This window comes from Lepisosteus platostomus, chromosome 1 (genome assembly GCF_059453375.1).
Source record: "Lepisosteus platostomus isolate fLepPlt1 chromosome 1, fLepPlt1.hap1, whole genome shotgun sequence".
Classification (NCBI taxonomy): Eukaryota; Metazoa; Chordata; class Actinopteri; order Semionotiformes; family Lepisosteidae; genus Lepisosteus; species Lepisosteus platostomus.
Genome location: NC_142611.1, coordinates 24741426 through 24760792, shown reverse-complemented (window position 1 = coordinate 24760792; position 19367 = coordinate 24741426). Strand labels below are relative to the sequence as shown.

The 19367-nt window shown below is 36.8% G+C and overlaps 1 protein-coding gene and 1 long non-coding RNA gene across 2 annotated transcripts; both read left to right on the top strand.

Moving 5' to 3' along the window:
• Positions 1–385: 385 nt before the first annotated feature.
• gnpda2 (glucosamine-6-phosphate deaminase 2) lies at positions 386–8018 on the top strand. The gene is made up of 7 exons (XM_088627536.1): positions 386–474; positions 1920–2074; positions 2659–2760; positions 3322–3504; positions 5461–5645; positions 6619–6793; positions 7292–8018. Exons 2-7 carry the CDS (start codon positions 1951–1953, stop codon positions 7354–7356), a joined length of 834 nt encoding a protein of 277 aa, XP_088483662.1. The 5' UTR covers positions 386–474; positions 1920–1950; the 3' UTR covers positions 7357–8018.
• A 4139-nt stretch (positions 8019–12157) lies between these two features.
• Positions 12158–19107, top strand: LOC148677869 (uncharacterized). Its single transcript, XR_015935653.1, has 2 exons — positions 12158–13083; positions 16339–19107. It is a non-coding gene; the product is annotated as an uncharacterized LOC148677869 (long non-coding RNA).
• The last annotated feature ends 260 nt before the right edge of the window (positions 19108–19367 follow it).

Here is a 19367-nt window from a genome sequence, read left to right as displayed (position 1 = left end):
AAATTGCTCAAGCGTCACAAAGAGGACTATGACAACTTCAAAAGAATTACAGTCTTCTACGGCTGAGACAGGATGTGTTAGGTAATGCGATTTTGTGATATTATTATGTTCATATACATGTTTGGTTAAAAATAAATCAACAACAAACCAATATATAAATGTTTTTCAAAATACTTTTTTAAGCAACTTTATTTTATTTAAAAAAACGTATTTGAAGTACACGCAGTTTCATTGTATTCAACCAGAGACTTCATATAAGAACCAAAGGTAAAATCAATTCATACCCAGTTTTCGAAATCAGAAATCCCAAACAATGCCACTCCACCGTGTGCATCGTTGTAACAGCTAACCAATTGCATTGCAGAGTTACAGTATATCACGTGAAAGTACACAGGCCACATGATCTCCAGTGAATCACATGAGCAACCTGGGCTTTCTAGCAGTGAAGTAGCTGCAGTCTATAAAGGGAAGAGGGTAAATTTAAATGTATTTTTTAAGAATGTATTATTTTGTAATTATATATATATATGTATAGCTATATTTACTGAGCATTATTTTATTTGTTCTATGATTGTAAAGATACGTTACAAGCTTTGAGTTAAATCTGAAGCCGAACTTTCATACCGGACAAATTTAGCTATTTTAAAAAAAGATGCAGAATTCGCAGGGTTTAGTCGGAATTTTGTAGTTTGTGTTTATTTTTTAAAAAAGACGATAAACATTTATGGAGAATGTTTTTCAACTTAGTATAAAAAGGTGGATGTTTACGAAACATAACATGTTTTTAATACTTTTTATTGTTGGTGTTGATGAAGACTATGTTACAGTACTGGCAAAAGCCTTTTATCCAGATGCTCGGACAGTTGTTTGACGTTTGTTGTCAAACATTTAGAATTCATTAACTTAAAAAATAACTTGTAATATAATGTTGTGTTGTACTTGTGTATATTACGTGGATAAAAACGTCATTTGAGTGATATCACTTAAAAAAAACACTTTAATGTTAACTTTGAAGGTTATAGAAAAATGACCATACAACAAAGCATGTTAAGCAGTCTGATTTCTTTTTCCAAGTAAAACTGAAACAGCAAGTTAGAACCTCCTCACAATATCCTGGTTCACATTCTCCAAATTTATAAACGAGTGGTAGTTGTTACACCCATGACCTAAATAAACATAAACCGAATTACACTTCATTATTTTCAGATTATTTACCACTCCATTTTAACCCTCATTCTCATAAGGGGCTATACACCCTTATTGGTATACGGTGGATTCAAAGTGCCCCCTATAAAATTAATGTGTCCCTTACGATGGACTGGGGTCCTGTCTAGGGTGTTCCCTGCCTTGCACCCGTTTCTTGCCGGGAAAAGCTCCGGCTCTCCTGCAACCCTGTATTGGAAGAAGCAGGTAGAAAATGGATGTATATCAATATAATCATACGATTAGGCTTGTTATCCTGTTCATTATTTAGTTTGATCCATACTCTAAAGGCACCAGAAACTAAATAAATGCTGCTGTTTTTTTTTCTGAAGCAGTTCAGTGTAGAATTGGTGATGAAGGTATTATTTAGTTTGACCTGGTACAAAGTTTTTTTGTATTCACTGTTTTTTAAAAAGTAAAAAGTAAAAAGAGTCCTTATACTTCTAGTATTGTTCACATACATGATGGCTTGTAATCAATTTCAGGCTGCTTGTTCAGCTTTGTTTCAAACTTATTCCAAGATCGAGGCAATAATAATAAAAAATCTTTATATTCTCCTATTACTTTAGTTGGTGGGTCTTAAAAGGATGAGGGTTAAAGAGTTGCATCAGTCTGCCAGACTATATTATATATATCGGACTGCCAATAATGTTTGTCTTTAGCAACAAAATTTATATGCATGGCTCAGTTAAGTAACATTTTTTTCTCCTTTGCAGTTATTACTTTTTCTCTGAGAAGAACATAAAAATGAGACTAGTAATTCTTGAAGATTATGCCTTGGCCAGTGAATGGGCTGCGAAATATATACGCAACAGGATTATTCAATTCAAACCTAATTCAGATAAATATTTTACATTAGGATTACCTACAGGTAAGCTATTGCCTGCAACATACTGTATGCTTCTCTTGTTTCCACAAAGGAGAAGTAAGAAAAGATAAATGTCTTTAGTATAGTATGTCCATTTCAATGGATGCATTCCAGCTTGTGCTAATGACAACTGATGCACCACAATATCATGGAAGAATTCTACATTCTACACTGATTCAATTATTTCTTTCGACCTAATCTTAATTATCCCACCCATCCAGTGCAAGTTCCAAATGCATCACTTCATGGTTTATTTCTGGAAAGCTCTTTTTGATAGAAAATCATTAATCGGTACTTGTTTGAAAATATGCAATGTTATTTCTGTATTTTTCTGTTTAAAATTAAAACCACAAACTGAAGTTTTTGTTTAATTTTGCCTTTATAGCCACAATATGAAAAACAATTGTTTCCTAAATGGGCATGCAAGTCAAACTGCAATTTATCTAGTACCTGTTCTTTATTTGTGCAAGTTATGATTTACTTAATTACATAAGACTATACTAGTTTTACTTGTCTAACTTATGCTTTGTTTAAAAACATTCTCTGATTGTTTAAAAAACCTACAGGGCAATTTGTTTTGTTTTTAGGAAGTACACCTTTGGGTTGCTACAAAAAATTAATTGAGTACCACAAAAATGGAGATCTCTCCTTTAAATATGTCAAAACCTTCAATATGGATGAATATGTAGGTAAGTAGATTTTTTGTTTGTACTGGTAGACACCTGTCCTTTAAAATAAGTTTGTGCTTAGTCAGCACTCTTACAGGAAGGGCATTTTTGTAACAATGGGATATGTTTTAGGAAGCTGGTTTGGTTTCCTTATGTGACAATTTTAAACACGGCATTAATTAGAAAACTTAACAGGGTGTGTACCTGGCATTTAGAAACGTCTTTTTTTCGGTGCATCTTTTGAGTCAAACAAATTATTGGTGTTAAAATGGATTATTTCATTCCAGATTAGCTAGAAAAAGGAGGTTTTACATATTATGGTAGCATCAAATTTGAACTAAGGTTAATTTTGTTGGCAAGGTCACTTTTTCTTCATGTTGGTGATCATGTGAAGAAAACATTTTTGAAATTATTTACATTATTTAACATTTGTAATTTGCATTTCTCCATTAATCGAAGAAGCCCCCCGATTAATGTTTCTGTTGAAGTCTGAAATAGTGAACTATTGACTCAAAGTTGAATTGTTATGGAATGACACTAGTCATGTTTTGACATATAATAAACTCTAATTTGTTTTCATAGGTCTTCCTCGGGACCACCCAGAAAGTTACCATTCCTACATGTGGAACAATTTTTTTAAACACATTGATATTAATCCTGCCAATGCCCATATTCTTGATGGGAATTCACATGATTTGCAAGCTGAATGTGATGCATTTGAAGAAAAGATTTCAAAAGCAGGTGGAATTGACCTTTTTGTTGGAGGTAGGTTTTGAGGTTTTATTACTGTTGATTTGATGTTTACTTCAGTATAATATACACAGAGAAACTTTAAACTGTCTTTTAAGGAAACAAATATGCTCTTTTCTAAGTGGTACAATTAATTTTTAAAAACTGAAAACTGCAAGAAAATATTATATTACTGAACAACCCTTAGGCCATGAGTTACACGTTGCATACATTTCACACACATAAAAGAGCTTTGAAGGTGTAGCCATGGTTGAAATCTTTTGAAACTGAATTACTGTTAGTGAAGTCAAAAATAATCCCTAGAATGTGGGTGCAAATCTTGCGTACCACAATCCGTAAAATACTTCACCAAGAAAAATTCAGAGGCTATACTGCAAGGTGTAAGCCCCCCATCAGCAGCCAGAACAGAAGAGTTTGATTGGAATTTGCAAAACAAAAATACAGAGGTGAGCTACAGGAGTTCTGGAATAATGTTTTATGGAAAGATGAAACCCAAATAAACATCTATCAAAGTGATGGAAAGGCTAAAGTGTGGAGTGTAGTGTGGAGTATCAAGGCTTGGGCATGTATGACTGCTTCCGGAACAGGCTCAATGGTCTTTATTGATGTCTTTACTAAATATCTCAGCAATAGGATGAATTCAGAGATTGCAGTTTTAAGTGAAACGTTTCCTTGGATGCTCAGTATACAAATAGTTAATCGTAATGTGGTTCTATGCATATTTTACTGAGCTCTAGCCTTTCCCGGCAAACAATGGGTGTGAAGCAGGGCAGACCCTAGACAGGACACCAAGCAATCACAGGGCAGACACAGACACGTACACACTCACAACAACGCCAGTATTCCAAGAAGCCAATTCACCTACCGTTATGTTTTTGGACTATGGGAGGAAACTGGAGCACGGAGGAAACCCACACAAAAATGGGGAGAATACACAAACTCCACTTGGATCCGGAATTGAACACAGAGTCCCAATGCTGTGAGGCAGCAATACTAACTACTTTATATCTCATTGCGTACAAAACATTTTACCCACAACATGAGTTTAAGGATAGAAGTAAGTCTTTGATGTAAATAAAGTTTAATGAGTACACATTTGTATGCACAATGTAATCATTGCACACAAGATAATAATTGTGGTAGAGGTAATCTATTGGCATACCTCTATGTGGTAATAGGTGAAGTGTTAGAAAAATTATTCTGGAACTGAAAATGTAAAATATCTACAGTGCAAAAGTATTCGGACCCTTGACCAGTTCTCTCATTTTACTGAATTACAAATCCTACATTGACATTTTGTCCTCTGTGATATTTTTATTTCAAAGCACTGAAACTCAAAATTAATTATTTTAATGTGATATTTTTTATGTTAGAAAATATAAAGAAAAATAAAAAAAACTGAAATATGCTGTTTGCATAAGTATTCAGTCCATGTGTTGCAGAAGCTCTAAGTTTACACTTTACACAAATTCGATGTAGAATTTGTAATTCAGTAAAATGAGAGAATTGGTCAGTGGTCTGAATTCTTTTGCAAGGCATTGTATAGTCACAACTTTGAATCATGTAGAATTAATTTCATTATTACCTTGTTTCCTTGCCTTCAGTTTCAGATCCAACTATCTTGTACAATTTTCATGTCATGAAGCTCAGTTACAAAATAACGATGTATACAGTCCTTTCCTTTTGAGGAAAAGTGACACTTAAAATATTATGTGACCCCAAAAAAGTACAGGATTTGTAAGTTGTTCAAAAATTGACCCCCACAGCTAGAAAAATTAATATGGTAGGTATTAAAAGAATTGAGGAAAGGAACAGATAACAAAACACAGTATGAATTATCTTTATGCCTTCAGTCTTTATGCATGACTTAGTGGAATGAGACTAAATTCACAGAGTACTGAATTACATACTGTAGATAGAAATGTTAAGGTTAAACAGAACTGAAGTTTTCCTTTTGTAATTTTGTTTTAGGCATTGGACCTGATGGACACATTGCTTTCAATGAACCTGGGTCCAGCCTTGTGTCTCGGACCCGCGTGAAGACTCTAGCTAAGGACACAATAGTAGCCAATGCAAGGTTCTTTGGAAATGACCTAACCAAAGTTCCTACTATGGCATTAACTGTGGGAGTTGGAACGGTTATGGATGCAAGAGAGGTAAATTATTAGTCTATTTTGTTTTTGTTTCTGTGCAGAATGTGCTTAACAGTTCTGCTGTCTTCTCATCCTATTGTATACATCACCTGCATAGCCAGTTTCCATGCTTTTGGTATATGAACATAAGGATATGCTAGTTCAGGGTATCTTGCATATGTATTCATTACACAATACTTTTGTTGTGGGACTAGTAGAATTCCCCTTAGTTTTCCTTATGTAGTGTATAGCTAAATCATTACATCACATGCATTAAGATCAAGATAAGGTCATTATACAAGTGGTTACATTTCACTTGGACTCTTGCTCACCCACCCAGTTATTTGTCTTATTGGTTGCATTCTGGTAAGATTTTTGCTCTACTGGTCAAATTCCACTTCAAGGATTAAGTCACAAAATTGATTGCTTCTTATTCTGAAATGGAGTGTTTCAAAATTCTTCAACTCAGGGAGAGCTGATATCAGTGATGGGGAAAGCTCTTGTTGTTGCCACCCAGGGTGGTTACTTGGGATTGGGGCCATAAAAAATAATGATGTTTTTTTTCTTTTAACCTGTAGTCATATTATAATGTGTTTCAATAAAAAAAAAGATTATAATATGTCGCTTATAACTTGTCGTATGCCAATGTGCAATCTCTGGCTGAGAAGAATTGTCTTTCAAAGTTCAAACTGTTTTCCTAATCTTACAGTTAAATTGTATTAAAATATAAATAATCTAATTTGAATATTTTACAAATAGTGAAAACTGTTTGGTCCATTTATTGTCCATCCAAGACCAAATAAGGACATTTTCTTTTGATAGAGCACTATGAATTTAGCTGTTATTGTTTTGTAGTTTTATGTATAGAATGTCCTTTTTTCAAGAACTAGTGTTGTATCATTGGAAATTCAAGATATGTAGATTTTTCACATTTTAAATTTCACTAATTAAGGTTTTTTATACATTTTAAATTACTTCAAATGAAATATATTTTTAGGTAATGATTTTAATCACTGGGGCCCACAAAGCTTTTGCCTTATATAAAGCAATTGAAGAAGGAGTCAATCACATGTGGACAGTTTCTGCATTCCAGCAGCACCCACACACCATTTTTGTCTGTGATGAAGATGCCACTTTAGAACTGAGAGTGAAGACTGTCAAGTACTTCAAAGGTGAGTTTGCCTTAGCATTTATACATATTATTCTTGGGTTTTAGGTAACAAGAGTTATATTCCTGAAACAGGTAGTTAATACGTCTGATATTAATTCATAATTAAATCTATGAGCAGTTGTAGACTGACTTTCATGTTTATTTTTACAAAAGAACATCAAATGTAAATAAAAAGTCTGCTGTTGCACTTGCAGGACAGAAATAAGTATATGATGACTCCATCTGAGTAAATTGCCAATTTCTAGTCAGTGAAATTAGTCTTTTTTCCATAATTATTTTTGTTCACTTTAACTTTAAAGTTATGCAGAAGCAGATTTAAAGTGACTTGTAAATAATAAATGTTACAGAGTTCTGCTAATACCAAGTCCTATTTTTACTTTAAAAAAAGGGTAAAAGCTGGATAATGACCGTGTTTTTTTTTTCTTTCAAAATATATTTTAAAAGTGTGTATATATGTGTGATTTACATATCTGTTCTTCGTTCATTTTTCTTTTTTAAGGGTTAATGCATGTACACAATAGGCTTGTGGATCCACTGTGCAGTATGAAGGACTACAAGAATTGAAGAAGGATTTTAGTTCCTCCTTAGGTAAATAAAGGGGGGGAAATATGTATTTTCCCTCAAAAGACCTATGCAACAAATAGTGAACGGTGAAAAAATGTATAAGTTCTAGAGTAACTAGCTGTCCTGTATAATCACAATATAATGGGGTCAAGGGATTTGTAGTACAGATATTCCAATTGTGAGTAGGATGTGTGTATTGCTTTATAAAACCCATAGTGCATCACTGTCTGCACCAAGATGCAATGTCTATACATTGGAGTGTAAAACATGTTTTACTAGCCTTGTCATATAACACAGAAAAGTAAACTCACAAAAAATAGCATACATATTTCAGTATTTGTAATCTTTGTCTTATTTCAAGTACAATATATTAGAATGAGCTTTTTCTGTCTTTTGAAAAGTCCAATTGATTAAACATTTCTGACTTTATGTTTCTAAACTATTACATACCTTTGTGCTTCTGCACATATGATCTTTTTTTTGTACAGCACCTCCCATTGGAGCCAGACTTGTTTCCTGTTGGTAAATTGATATGGTGCATTTCCTGTTGAATACCCTGTTGTAGTTTATAATGTAGGTATAAAATTACTTTACAATTAAAATTGTAGAAAAAATGTTCAGCTACAAATGTCAAAATAAACTATAAAGTGAGTATTCTGCAACCTTTCTAGGAATTATTGAGAAAAATGCCCTTGGTAAAACAGCAACACTGATATTGTTTTGTATTTAAAAAATAGTTCAAGCTGGTCTTGTTCCATTATTTAATGCAGCAGTCTTTAAGATACACTCCCCTGCTTGTAAGTACTTTATATGAAGTCAACAGGAGCCCTACTGTTTTTTACAGTGTTCAGAATGTCTTACTGTTTAACATTGAGCATATCATTTATAACTAAAGAGCTTGTATATTCTGTTTTTCATTCTTAGGAAAAGTATTGTTTACATTCACGATAGCACAAAATCGAACACTTATTTTAAATGTATGCTTTTTATTGAACTTACAACTGCAGATTACATTAAGAATTGTTCAGAAACTTAAAATTATACAGTTAATAAAGTCACATTATTTCTGATATCTTTTCTTACCCTTTCTAGTAAAAGTGGAAAAGGTTTGCAAAACCCCTGCAGACCCCTGTCTGTTTTTCACACTTGCAACTAATTATTTGCCACTGGAATAAAGTAACTGAAGATATTTTATTTTGCAGTCCTCTGTAATTCTGGCCCTTTATAGTAAGATTCCTTTCTAAGTTAAATCACACAAAAAAGTTATGTAACTGTTTAAGGTCTAATAGCAAGGTCTAATATTTGTATTATAATACTAGCATACATCAGTTTGATAACAGAAGTCATACTTTTATCATGTACTGTATTTGAATAACAAGACATACATTTTTGAATGATTGTCATTTCTTGATATCAAATATTAACAGCTTTAAATAGAAGGTATGCAGTAACTGCTGAGACCATGCTTTGAGATGGTCAAGTGGGAGAAATGCATATATGCTTTACAAATCATAGGCCTGGGCTTTTAACATTGGCCATGTATTTGTTAACCTTTGAGCAATATCACTAGGGACATTCACATAAGTAGCCTTTTTGTATTTCTGATGGTCTTTGGTATCTAAATGATGTTGAGAATTCAGTTGAGCATGCAGAAAACTGAAATATGGGTCCTGCTGTAGCAGTGCAGATGTGCTTTTGGATGCTTGAAAAACATTCTGTGCTATTGCTCCTTCCATGGTTGCACGATGAGGCCAAAACCAAAAACTAGACTTACTGTATGTACATACCAAATAATAGTAGCTTCACAATAGTAAAAGAGCCTTGTGAATAATGACATTTTTCTCATTACTGCTGTCTGGAATGTATTCTGCCTTTTAGTTTTCATGTGTTTATAATTACGACCACAGCTGGAAGGCCAAAATTCTTTATAGCTTTTATTTTAAAATAAAAATGTTTAGAGCTCTATTCATTATTTACACAAAACCTGCCTTTAAGATCATGCTGAATTGAGCTAAACATGCTACCTATAATTATGGCTGTGACTTGAAGCATTTTAAATGAATGAATTAATTGCCAATACAACTTCATGAGTAATTGAAACCGTTGAACCTAAAAGGAAACATATTGTCTTACATCAAGGAAGTGTTGAAATTGTAACTGCAGAGGACGTGCCGCATTACATAAGAAATCTAGTGTATTTATCATTATCATCAAGGGAGTCTTAAAAATGTCTCTAAACCAGGTTTGTTCAATTTTGGTGCCTAGTTGCTTAGGTGTTCATTTACAATACTTCTAACACTTGTTGTACTGTAGACTTTTAGGACAAGCTTAGTTTGATCCCAAAAGTCAGCCCAGGTGCACCTAAAGAATAAAGTGCCATTCTTGTTTGAAAACCATGCTATCATCTGATTGATGCCTGTAATCTCACATTACTAATGCTAAGACCCTTATTACTAATAAGAAAATTGTTTATGTTGTGTGTAGTGTTTGTATTGCAATTGTTAATAAATATTTTTGTGCCTGAATTATTGCTTTTTTTCCAACAAAACTGTGCCAGAGAACTAAACATGCACATGCCTCTATACTCAGCTATTGATCAAAACAAGTGTCTGTTTTATATTGGTTAATTAAATTCTTGGTTAATCATTTAAGAGCCAATAACAGTCCAGTAACACTAAAAAGACAGAGAAAGAGAGGGAATGACACACGACAGACAGAAAGGCATAAGTGAGAGTAATGATTGGAACAGGCGATACAGTAGGTCTTTGTTCCAATCATTAGATTCGAGTTAAGTATTTGAACATTCTTAAGAGAGTTTTCTATTTAGGAAAACTCTTGATTTCCTGTATAAAGAATCCCTCAGTTAAAAACTCCTGGTTAGTGGATGCATTTTTAGATTAGGGATAGATTTTTAAAAATCTCCAGATTTTTAGAGAGACTTAACTGTACGCCTGATTTTGTTTCGTTTAGAAGGCAAGTTTTTCTTTGTTGTTGGCCTTTGTAGGAGTGATATAGGATCCTTGAATGTTGTATTATGTGCTGTGTTCTTAGTGTGAGTTACTGTCATTATTAATAAATATTTGTTTAACCCATTGTGCCTTATTTATTGCTCTTTTCACCAAAGCTTACCGGAGAAAAAAGAACTCACATGCCTCTAATTATACAGTACCAATTGCACCGATATATTCTTGGCAGCATATCTTTTACAATTTAGGGTTTATGATTAGTTATACTAATTATTTTCCTGCTTGGTATGTAATGCTCTATTTTTGTAACCCCTGCCCCCCCCCCCCCCCCAAGTAACAGAATGATGAATCCTTTTCTATTTCTTATGTCTTATTTATCCTGACTAAAGGCCTAATATCTGGTTACTGTAAAATGTTATAAATTAATTGATTTAACAGAAAAAGAGTTTAGCTAAAGCTATTAGTACATTTTTTTGCACATTTGATCTTTGGTCATTTTGACTTTCTTCAAGTAACCTGATTAAATAATTTTCGAAATGCTTAGAAATTGCCCATTGTATTATGTACAGTCAACTCAAGAATTATTGGCACCCTTCATGAAATTCAGCAAAAATGATGGTATAAAATAAACAGTACACATAATGATTCAAATGTTCTGCTCAAATGTTTGGGGAAACAACTTACCTTTGCTCTCATAAAGTTATTCATTTAAAAAAATGTTTTTTGAGTAATAGTATTTTTCTCAAATAAATAGGGGGGTCAAAAATATTGGCATCCCTAAAGAATATTTAAAATAAAACCAAACAAAGTGGCGTCTGTTATGAAATTCTATACTTTTTAGTTGGTCTCAGTCTCCAGGAACTCTATTGCTGCCTTACACCCGTTACTGTTTCTCTGGGGTATAAATATGAGATTGCAGGCATGTAAAATCTCTTTGTCATCCATCACCATGGGTAAATCCTAAGAGCTTTCAGCTAAAAAGAGACAGATGGTTGTTGACCTACACAGATCAGGTAACGGATATGAAAAAATACAAGTTTCAAAATCAACTGTTAGACACCACCTCAATGTCAACAAGCTCTTTGGAAGCACCTGAACTTTGCCAAGTGTTATAGGAACTACAATTGGAATTGTGTTGTGGTCAGATGAGACCAAAATTTAACTTTATGGCCATGCACACCATCGGCATGTTTGGTGACAAAAGAGACTGCATGCAAGGAAAATCACCTGATACCCATACTAAAGTGTGGTGGTGGATTGTCACTGGGAGGGCAGGAGGGGTGCTAAAGTGAGTCCTTTTAAAACAGAATGATGACTCAGCCGCAATTGCACTTAGGTGCAAAAGTGATGGTTTCTTAGGACAGTGCTCCCCACACTTATATATAGCAACAACAAAAAAACAACAAAATGGAACTAGTACACACAAAAAAGCAAACAAACACTTTATCTAAGAAATAGAGACCAGGAGTCCTACCACACTTAGGTCCTATCAGCTCCCCACTGCAGCTATAGCGAGACTAAGCTCTGTTAGATCTCTTCCCCCTCCAAAATAGGTACCGTATAGCCCTGTCCCCTCGGACTGTACCACTGTTACATAATTATGGAGCTGCATTTTCAAGATAAAATAATTTCCCAACATGGCAATTCCTTCATTCTTTTAAACAATTGTGTATACAGAATGTACAAAAAAAATACCAACCCTGAATACATTTTACTTATTTTTAACCACCTGTAAAACTGGTACTTCCTTTACCGGAAGATGTGCGCATGCACCACTCAGCGTTGACACAACAAAGCCAAGCTGAAAACGGGTATCGGGTTTGGACCAATGAGGCCACCATACCCGGAAGTCGGACAGCAACACGGAAGAGACAAACAGACAGAACGCTCCCTCACACAGCTAAGTACAAATAAACAGAAACATAATGATAGACCTACAGAGTTTGTGTTTGTCTCTACAGGTAACAGGAACTGATTTTGAAATAAGATGTGGTAATGTTTTGCGTGTATGAAATAGCAAACTGCTAGCCAAGCCCCGAGTGTGCACCCTCATGAGCTAGCTAGCTAGCCAGCAGGAAAGTGTGTGCAAGAACGTGTGTAACTTAAGTTGGATAATGGGTGTCGTGTACTGTACTGTCTGCGGACGGTGACAGAGATCCTCTGTCACGTTACCTCCCTCCTCTTCAGGATTGACGAAGGTCGGCAATTGAGATAAGTAGTCCGCAGTGATGTTCATCTTGCCAGATTTGTGACGAATTTTAAAACAATATGGTTGTAACGCCAAGTACCACCGCTTCACCCTAGCATTATGATATTTCATGGTCTGCAACCAAGTGAGTGCTCGGTGGTCAGTGTCCAAATCAAACTCTCGTCCCAGTAAGTAGGAGTGGAGACTATTGTCATGAAAATATTAATTTTCAAGGAAGCCACAAGAGAGAGTTCTCACCTGAGTAAGGTCTTTATTTCAATATTGCAATATTGGGAGCCCTGTTGCCACTCTCCAAAGTGCATCAGAGACTCCCAATATTGCAATATTGAAATAAAGACCTTACTCAGGTGAGAACTCTCTCTTGTGGCTTCCTTGAAAATTAATATTTCCATGACAATTTGGGGGCTCGTCCAGGATCACAAACCTGAGCGCGGACGGCTGCTGAAACTCCATCCGGACCCGGACAATTTTAGCAAATTCGATTAACCTAGGGGGATAAACTGTTTATCCTTCCAGAGACGCGTCTGGAGAATTGGCAGCTGTCTGACGTCAGTAAGTGATCCTTAAAAAATTAATAGTTTGAAAAGCGAGCCACAGGGGTGTTCTCTTCCATAAGTCAGGGACTTATAACGGGTCTGGGACTCGTGAAATGAACATATCTTAACACAGACGTGTGGTTTTTGCTCTGCAGAGTAGTTAATGTGATAAGGTTCTAAGTAAGGCACCGATCTGTAAAAATGGGGAATGAAAATTCAAAGATGAAAATGTGACTGAGCAGTCCAGCAAAAGTACATGTATGACAAATTCAGAGAAGCAGGAATAGGTGTAAACGATTATAACCCGAGTTAGAGTCCCCGCAGAAGGAAAAATGTTTATGTTCATGAACTGTAAAGCTAGGGTAATAGGTGTAAGAGAACTTGCACATAATTTATATATGATAATTAGGGGCCCATAACTATGAAGGATCTTTGTAAGTGAATCAGAATGCACAGAGGAAAGTGGAATTAGGAAAAAGAAGTTTCCTGAAGAAGGGGAAACTTAGAAGAGAAGCAGAAGAAAGAAAAGAAAGTGAATTGGAAAACTTATGTCAGGGAAAGAGGAATCACAGAAATGATGGGAAGCTTCAAAAAAGACTAGTCTTGAAACTAAAGAACAGAGAGCTGCAGCTAAAGTCATGGCCATGCGTACTAAAAAGAAAAAGTCTCCACCGAAATTAGAAAGCGGTCCGGAGCCAAAGCCTTTTCACTTGTCCGTGAAATGCCAATGTGCACTTTTCCAGAAGGAACTCCAGCATATGTACATTGACCTTGGTCTCCTAGTGAATTATTTGCATAAGTCGAGTCTTTTCCTAAATTGCCTGATGATTGTAAAGAATTTAAAATTTAAAATGGATAGTATACTCGGGGTAAGCCGATGAAAAGGAAGTGAATGAAGAAACTTACACAGTAATAAACAAATTTACTTGAGTGGGTTAAAACCTGATGTTGCCAAGATTGTACAACTATGCTTTCCTGATATTACGGAGAGTGGAGACAGATTTGATTTAATAACATGCGAAGCATGTATGCAGAAGTGCGAGTGCTGCACATGGGAGGTAAAAAGACTCCCAAAGAGGAGAAAAAGGACCCGCCAGTTTGACGCAATTATTGTGCGACTTTAATATTATACCAAGATATAAGACCCCTTCAAGAAAATAATGAGGACTGGGATAAATCTCCTGAGTTAACTAGCCCTGGGGGAAAGGGGGGCAAGACCCCAAAGAGAAAACTACTAATAAGCTGGTGTGCAGTTACTAAAAAAAAGGTGTTTTTTGGAGAAATTGTAAGAAAGAGGCTTGATTTCACAATTAAAGAACATGTCAGAAGCTGAAACGAGAGCCGTGCGTGAACTAATAGATTTAATCTAGTAAGCCCCTTTGTAGCCTTCCTAAATTTATCTCAGGATTTAAATAAAAGTGAAATAATCTTACAGTGTGCAGTAACTGGGGGACACAGGAGCACAGCTGTCCTGTTTTAAGACTAAAACAGCATAAAGATGTGATATTAAGTTTTCTAATGGGTAACAGGGGGCTACAGGAGAAGGGGGGCAAGGGTTGTGTTTAAAGCAGATACAAGCTGTCACAGTTTTCTTGGCTAAAGATGTACAGTTTCAACTACCTATTGGGCTGGGATGCCCTGCAGCATTTATAAGGAATTCCTGTATGAAATAGCATTTATGTAAACTAACTCAATAGAGTTATGTGATATTGTGATTGTTTTACCTAATGAGGGAATCCATAAGGCTGGGCTACTCCAAGTATTAGATCTTCAGACAAAAAAAAGGAGTATAAAACCAACTACATGATAAAGCCAGAGTGAATGCCTTCTCAGAACGAGCTCGTCTGGTGACGTATTGGCTTAAGGGGGGTAGTGCAGTCTAAAGACAAAATTGCCTTGACCCCTGCAGCAGAAACCGTTTTTAATGTTTTGAAACAAGCTTTCTTGCAGGCACTGGCCCTGGACTGGATTCCCTCAGACGGATCATCTGTATGTAATCTGTATGTAAGTGAAAGAAATGGGTTGTGAGCTGTTGTGCTGGTGCAGGAGCATGGAGATGGGCATCGTCTGGTGGGTTATTATTATTCAGGACCCCTTGATGCAGTGGCCAAGGGGCTGTTTATGTGTTGTGCAGGCTACCTGCCTGGCTGTATAAACTGTGAATAATCTGGTGTAGAACTAGCAGACCGAATGAAAAGATTTAATTGAAACTTGTAAATATGCTAAATGGAAAATTGTAGTGATTTATATAGACTCTATATATACATTTGGTGTATGCCACAATTTTGGATGGCGGTGGAGGAATAGGGATTTCCTCAACATGGCAGGGACTCCAGTTAAGAATGCTGGGTTTGTCTCTGAACTGTTAGAAGCTTTGCAGCTACTGACTGAAGTAGCTGTGGTAAAGTGTAAATCACATAATAAAGAAATGTTTCCAGTAACTCGAGGGAATAACTTTGCAGATGCAGCTGTCAGGTGAGCAGTACTTGTAGAACAGGAGTCTGAGACCCCTGTGAAACCTCTGTTGGTGAAAAGGGGACAGCTACAGGATATTCAGGCTGAGGCCTCTAAAGCAGAGAAAAGGACATGGTTAGAAAAGAATGTGGTGCTCACAGCCTAATCCCCTTTGTAGCTCGACAAATGCACTCTGTCGGACACCTGGGTGTGAGAAATGGTGTTACCCAAATGGTTACCCAAAACTGGGTGAGAACCGGGTTTGAAGCAGTAGCCACGTATGTGGTATCTAAATGTGACGCTTATCAAAGGAACTCAACTACAGTTCAGGTGCGGGTGCTACAGCTCAAAAGGCCTGCTCCTGAGGAACCTTTCATGTACTGGCAAATTGAGAATTGTAAAGGGAAACCTTGGCTCTTATAATCTGTTTTCCCAGTGGGTTGCTGCCACTGCCTCTGTGTCTACCAAACACTTGATGACAGAGATAAGCCCTCGGTGGGCACTGCTCTACCGCTTGTATTATGATCAAGGGACACACTTCACAGGGAAGGTGTGTTAGGCTGTGGCTGCATTGTTTGGGGTGAGATGGACTGAGATCCCCCTCAGTCTGCTGGAACAGTGGAATGAAGGAACAAAACTCTGAAAGATCGACTAGACATCAGACTGAAGGAACGCCATGGGATGCGGGCTGGATCAAACAGAACTGTGTAACAGAGCCTGTTTGATATCATCACGGGCCAATCAACGAAACTTCCTGGAGGGACGAATTTGGCTAATAGATTGTTGAATTTGCTAATTCTCTATTGTAGTATTGTAGGTTGTTAATTGAAGTGGTGCACGGGGCTGGTGAACAGGTGCTGGACACTTGGAGACCTCCAGTAGAGGGAAGACACAACCTGATACCCTCCGAGTGGGTGTGGGTGAGGATGATATACCCTGCCAGATGTTGCAACCCCGCTGGGGAGGGACCATATCAAGTGCAACTGACTACCTACTCTGCCATCTGAGTGACAGGATGAGATCGCTGGATCTACGCGTTGCACTGACACCAAACCACTGCACCAGAGACTGAGTGAACATTAATTATTATATTGTTACTGTTTCTGTGTTTGTTGAGCTTCCTGAGGGGGGGAGACAGTGTGCCTATTAAGTATAAGGAGTTTTACTTTGATATATGGGGATATGGAATCAATACTTTATCAGTCAGTCACAAATAATAATCAGAGCTCATGTTGGGTTTGTATTGCTATAAAAGATGCTCATGGAAGTAATCCCCTTTGATAGTGGTGATTATTTACGTTTATTGGCATGGGTAACTCAAATGTATTAGAATGGAACCAACCGTATGCTCCTCACTATAATCACAGTTCTAGGCCATTCTCTATTAGGGTGATAGACAGCTGTTTAGGTGAGCAAAGACTAAACAGTACTTGTATTCTAGACAATTAAAATGACTTAGCAAATTAATGACTTAGCAAAGCACATCTATGATGAAGAAAAAATATATATCATAATTATAATCCAGATGACTGGGGCATTGGTGCATGGCTACAGTCTGTGCTAGGAACATGGAGAGGGTCTCTGGTTCAATACATATTTGTGGTTCTGATATTATTCGTTATGATCATATTGCTAATATCCTGCTTGAAAAACATGTGGACTAAAGCTGCTGCTTCTGTGCTAATTGTACGCCCTGAAGGGATCATGAAGGTCAAAAAATGATTTCATGGGAAAGGTTCTCTTATCTAGTGGCAGAACCTGATGGGTAGAACAATATAGTTTTAAGGTGGGTTACCCTTGGGAGTGATTCCCCTAGATGCAAATGATTATTGTGGTTTGTTTGTTCATAATAAGATGTTTTGCAGGAACGGAACAAAGAAATTTTACAACTTCAGCTAGAATTGTTCTGCAATACGGCACAGCTGAGGCAGGGGAACAATGTGTAGATTTTTCTAAGAGTTATTACCCAGTTGTTGACCAATCTTGTTAAAAAAACCCTAAGATTATGCTGGGCTCCAGTCCACAGGGATTTACCTGTGCTGTAAGAACTAATGAGTGAATAAGGAGACTGGATTCTGGTGAAAGACTTCAGTAAAAATAAATGGTGTTCACTCAGGTGGAGGGGGCCGTACCAGGTGCTGCTGACCACTGCCACTGCTGTGAAGGTCACGGAAAGGGTGACCTGGATTCATGCTTCCCACTGTAAAAAGGTCACAAACGAACTGAGCAAAGCGCAGGAGTGATGTCTCCACAAGGACAGATGGGGATCACCTGCTTGGGACTGATGTGCACAGCCTTTTTCCTTTTTATGTGGAAGCCTGTCACCACCCCAAAAGAGGAAGAATCTAAACGCGAAGCCTCTTTGTACACAAACTGGCCGAATGAAACTGATAATGAGGGGGATATGAGTAATTTGTGGTATAAATTTATAAATCATACTGTAAAGTTAAAGAAATGTAATGCATCTTGTTATGTATGTGCTTTAATGCCTCATTCTACAGCCTCACCCATGCGACTTTTTCTCCCGACCAGTTGGTAGTCACATTTCTGAATGTATAAGTCTAGTGGCAGGATTTCCAAAGCCAGACCCTAGATCTTTTCCCACCTTCACCACTACATATTTAACCTACTCAAAGGGGAGTTAGATTAATGGCACTCCAGAACAGGTTCGTGCTGGACCTTCAAAATGCAGCATCTGGAGGAGTCTGTGCTTTAGTAGGAGACTCCTGTTGTACATATATTCCAGCTAATGACGATGATTACGGAAATATTACGCTCGCTATTCAGCATTTGAAAGAACTAAAAGACTAGGTGAATAAAGAGAGAGGCATAAAAGATACACCGGCTTTTCTCTCCTTGTTAGAATCACTGTTTGGGCCAGGGGGAATGTTTTTCTTTAAGTTACTTACACCGATTATAGGGGCTGTGATACTTGTCTTCCTGTTTTTATGTTGCTGTATGACATGTATTATTCCAATGCTTCGAAATATGGTAATGAATATGTTTACGCATCAGTATATTCTGATAAGAACGCAAGAATCCGACATATGGGAGCCTACTGGGAATCCATATAAAGAATCTAACTTTTAAACATTTTAAGAATAAAAAGGAGGGAATTGAAATGGAAATCTAATAAGTAAATTGATTCTTAAGATGTAGAGAGCTTTGCAAAAAATATATATTGGTGCTTTTAGAAAATATATTTCAAGGATGTAACCGCTGCGCTACGGGCAGAATTTTAGAAAACAGTGCATCAACAAAGTACGCCCTGTTTAGGTTACTTTAGAAGACAATGTACCAAATCAATTTATGCTGTCTGGGTCATTAGATTAGCCGAAAGTAACTGATAAGCTTTGAAAAACAAATCTAGTGGTGCTTCTTCTTTCGTTTTATGATGTAATCTGTTTTGTCTTAGGGAAAGGGGAAGTGTTAGAAGGGACAAAGTGCTGAGCTTTCTCTTACAGCGCAACATCTTATAAAAACCCTGTACTGCTTGTAACAAATTGAGTCTCTGATGCACTTTGCAGAGTGGCAACAGGGCTCCCGATATTGCAATATTTAAATAAAGACCTTACTCAGGTAAGAACTCTCTCTTGTGGCTTCCTTGAAAATTAATATTTCCATGACACAATCAAGGGCCCACTTGATGGCAAGATATTCCTTCTCTCAATGGTGGAGTACCTGATTTCTCAAAGCAGGAGCTTGGGGCTCAAATACAAGATAGGTTGCTCCTCCCCTTCCTTTCCTTGAGCTAACATCACTCTAATGCCCACAGCGGAGGCATCCACCTGTACCAAAATCCTCTCCTGAAAGTTCTGACTATGAAGCACTGGGGCAGAGCTAAGA

Bases quoted from the DNA above. Each gene is read 5' to 3' on its own strand.
- gnpda2 (XM_088627536.1), top strand. From the start codon at position 1,951: ATGAGACTAGTAATTCTTGAAGATTATGCCTTGGCCAGTGAATGGGCT. The intron at 3,505-5,460 runs GTAGGTTTTGAG...ATTTTGTTTTAG, and splicing joins AATTGACCTTTTTGTTGGAG to GCATTGGACCTGATGGACAC. The intron at 6,794-7,291 runs GTGAGTTTGCCT...TTCTTTTTTAAG, and splicing joins GACTGTCAAGTACTTCAAAG to GGTTAATGCATGTACACAAT.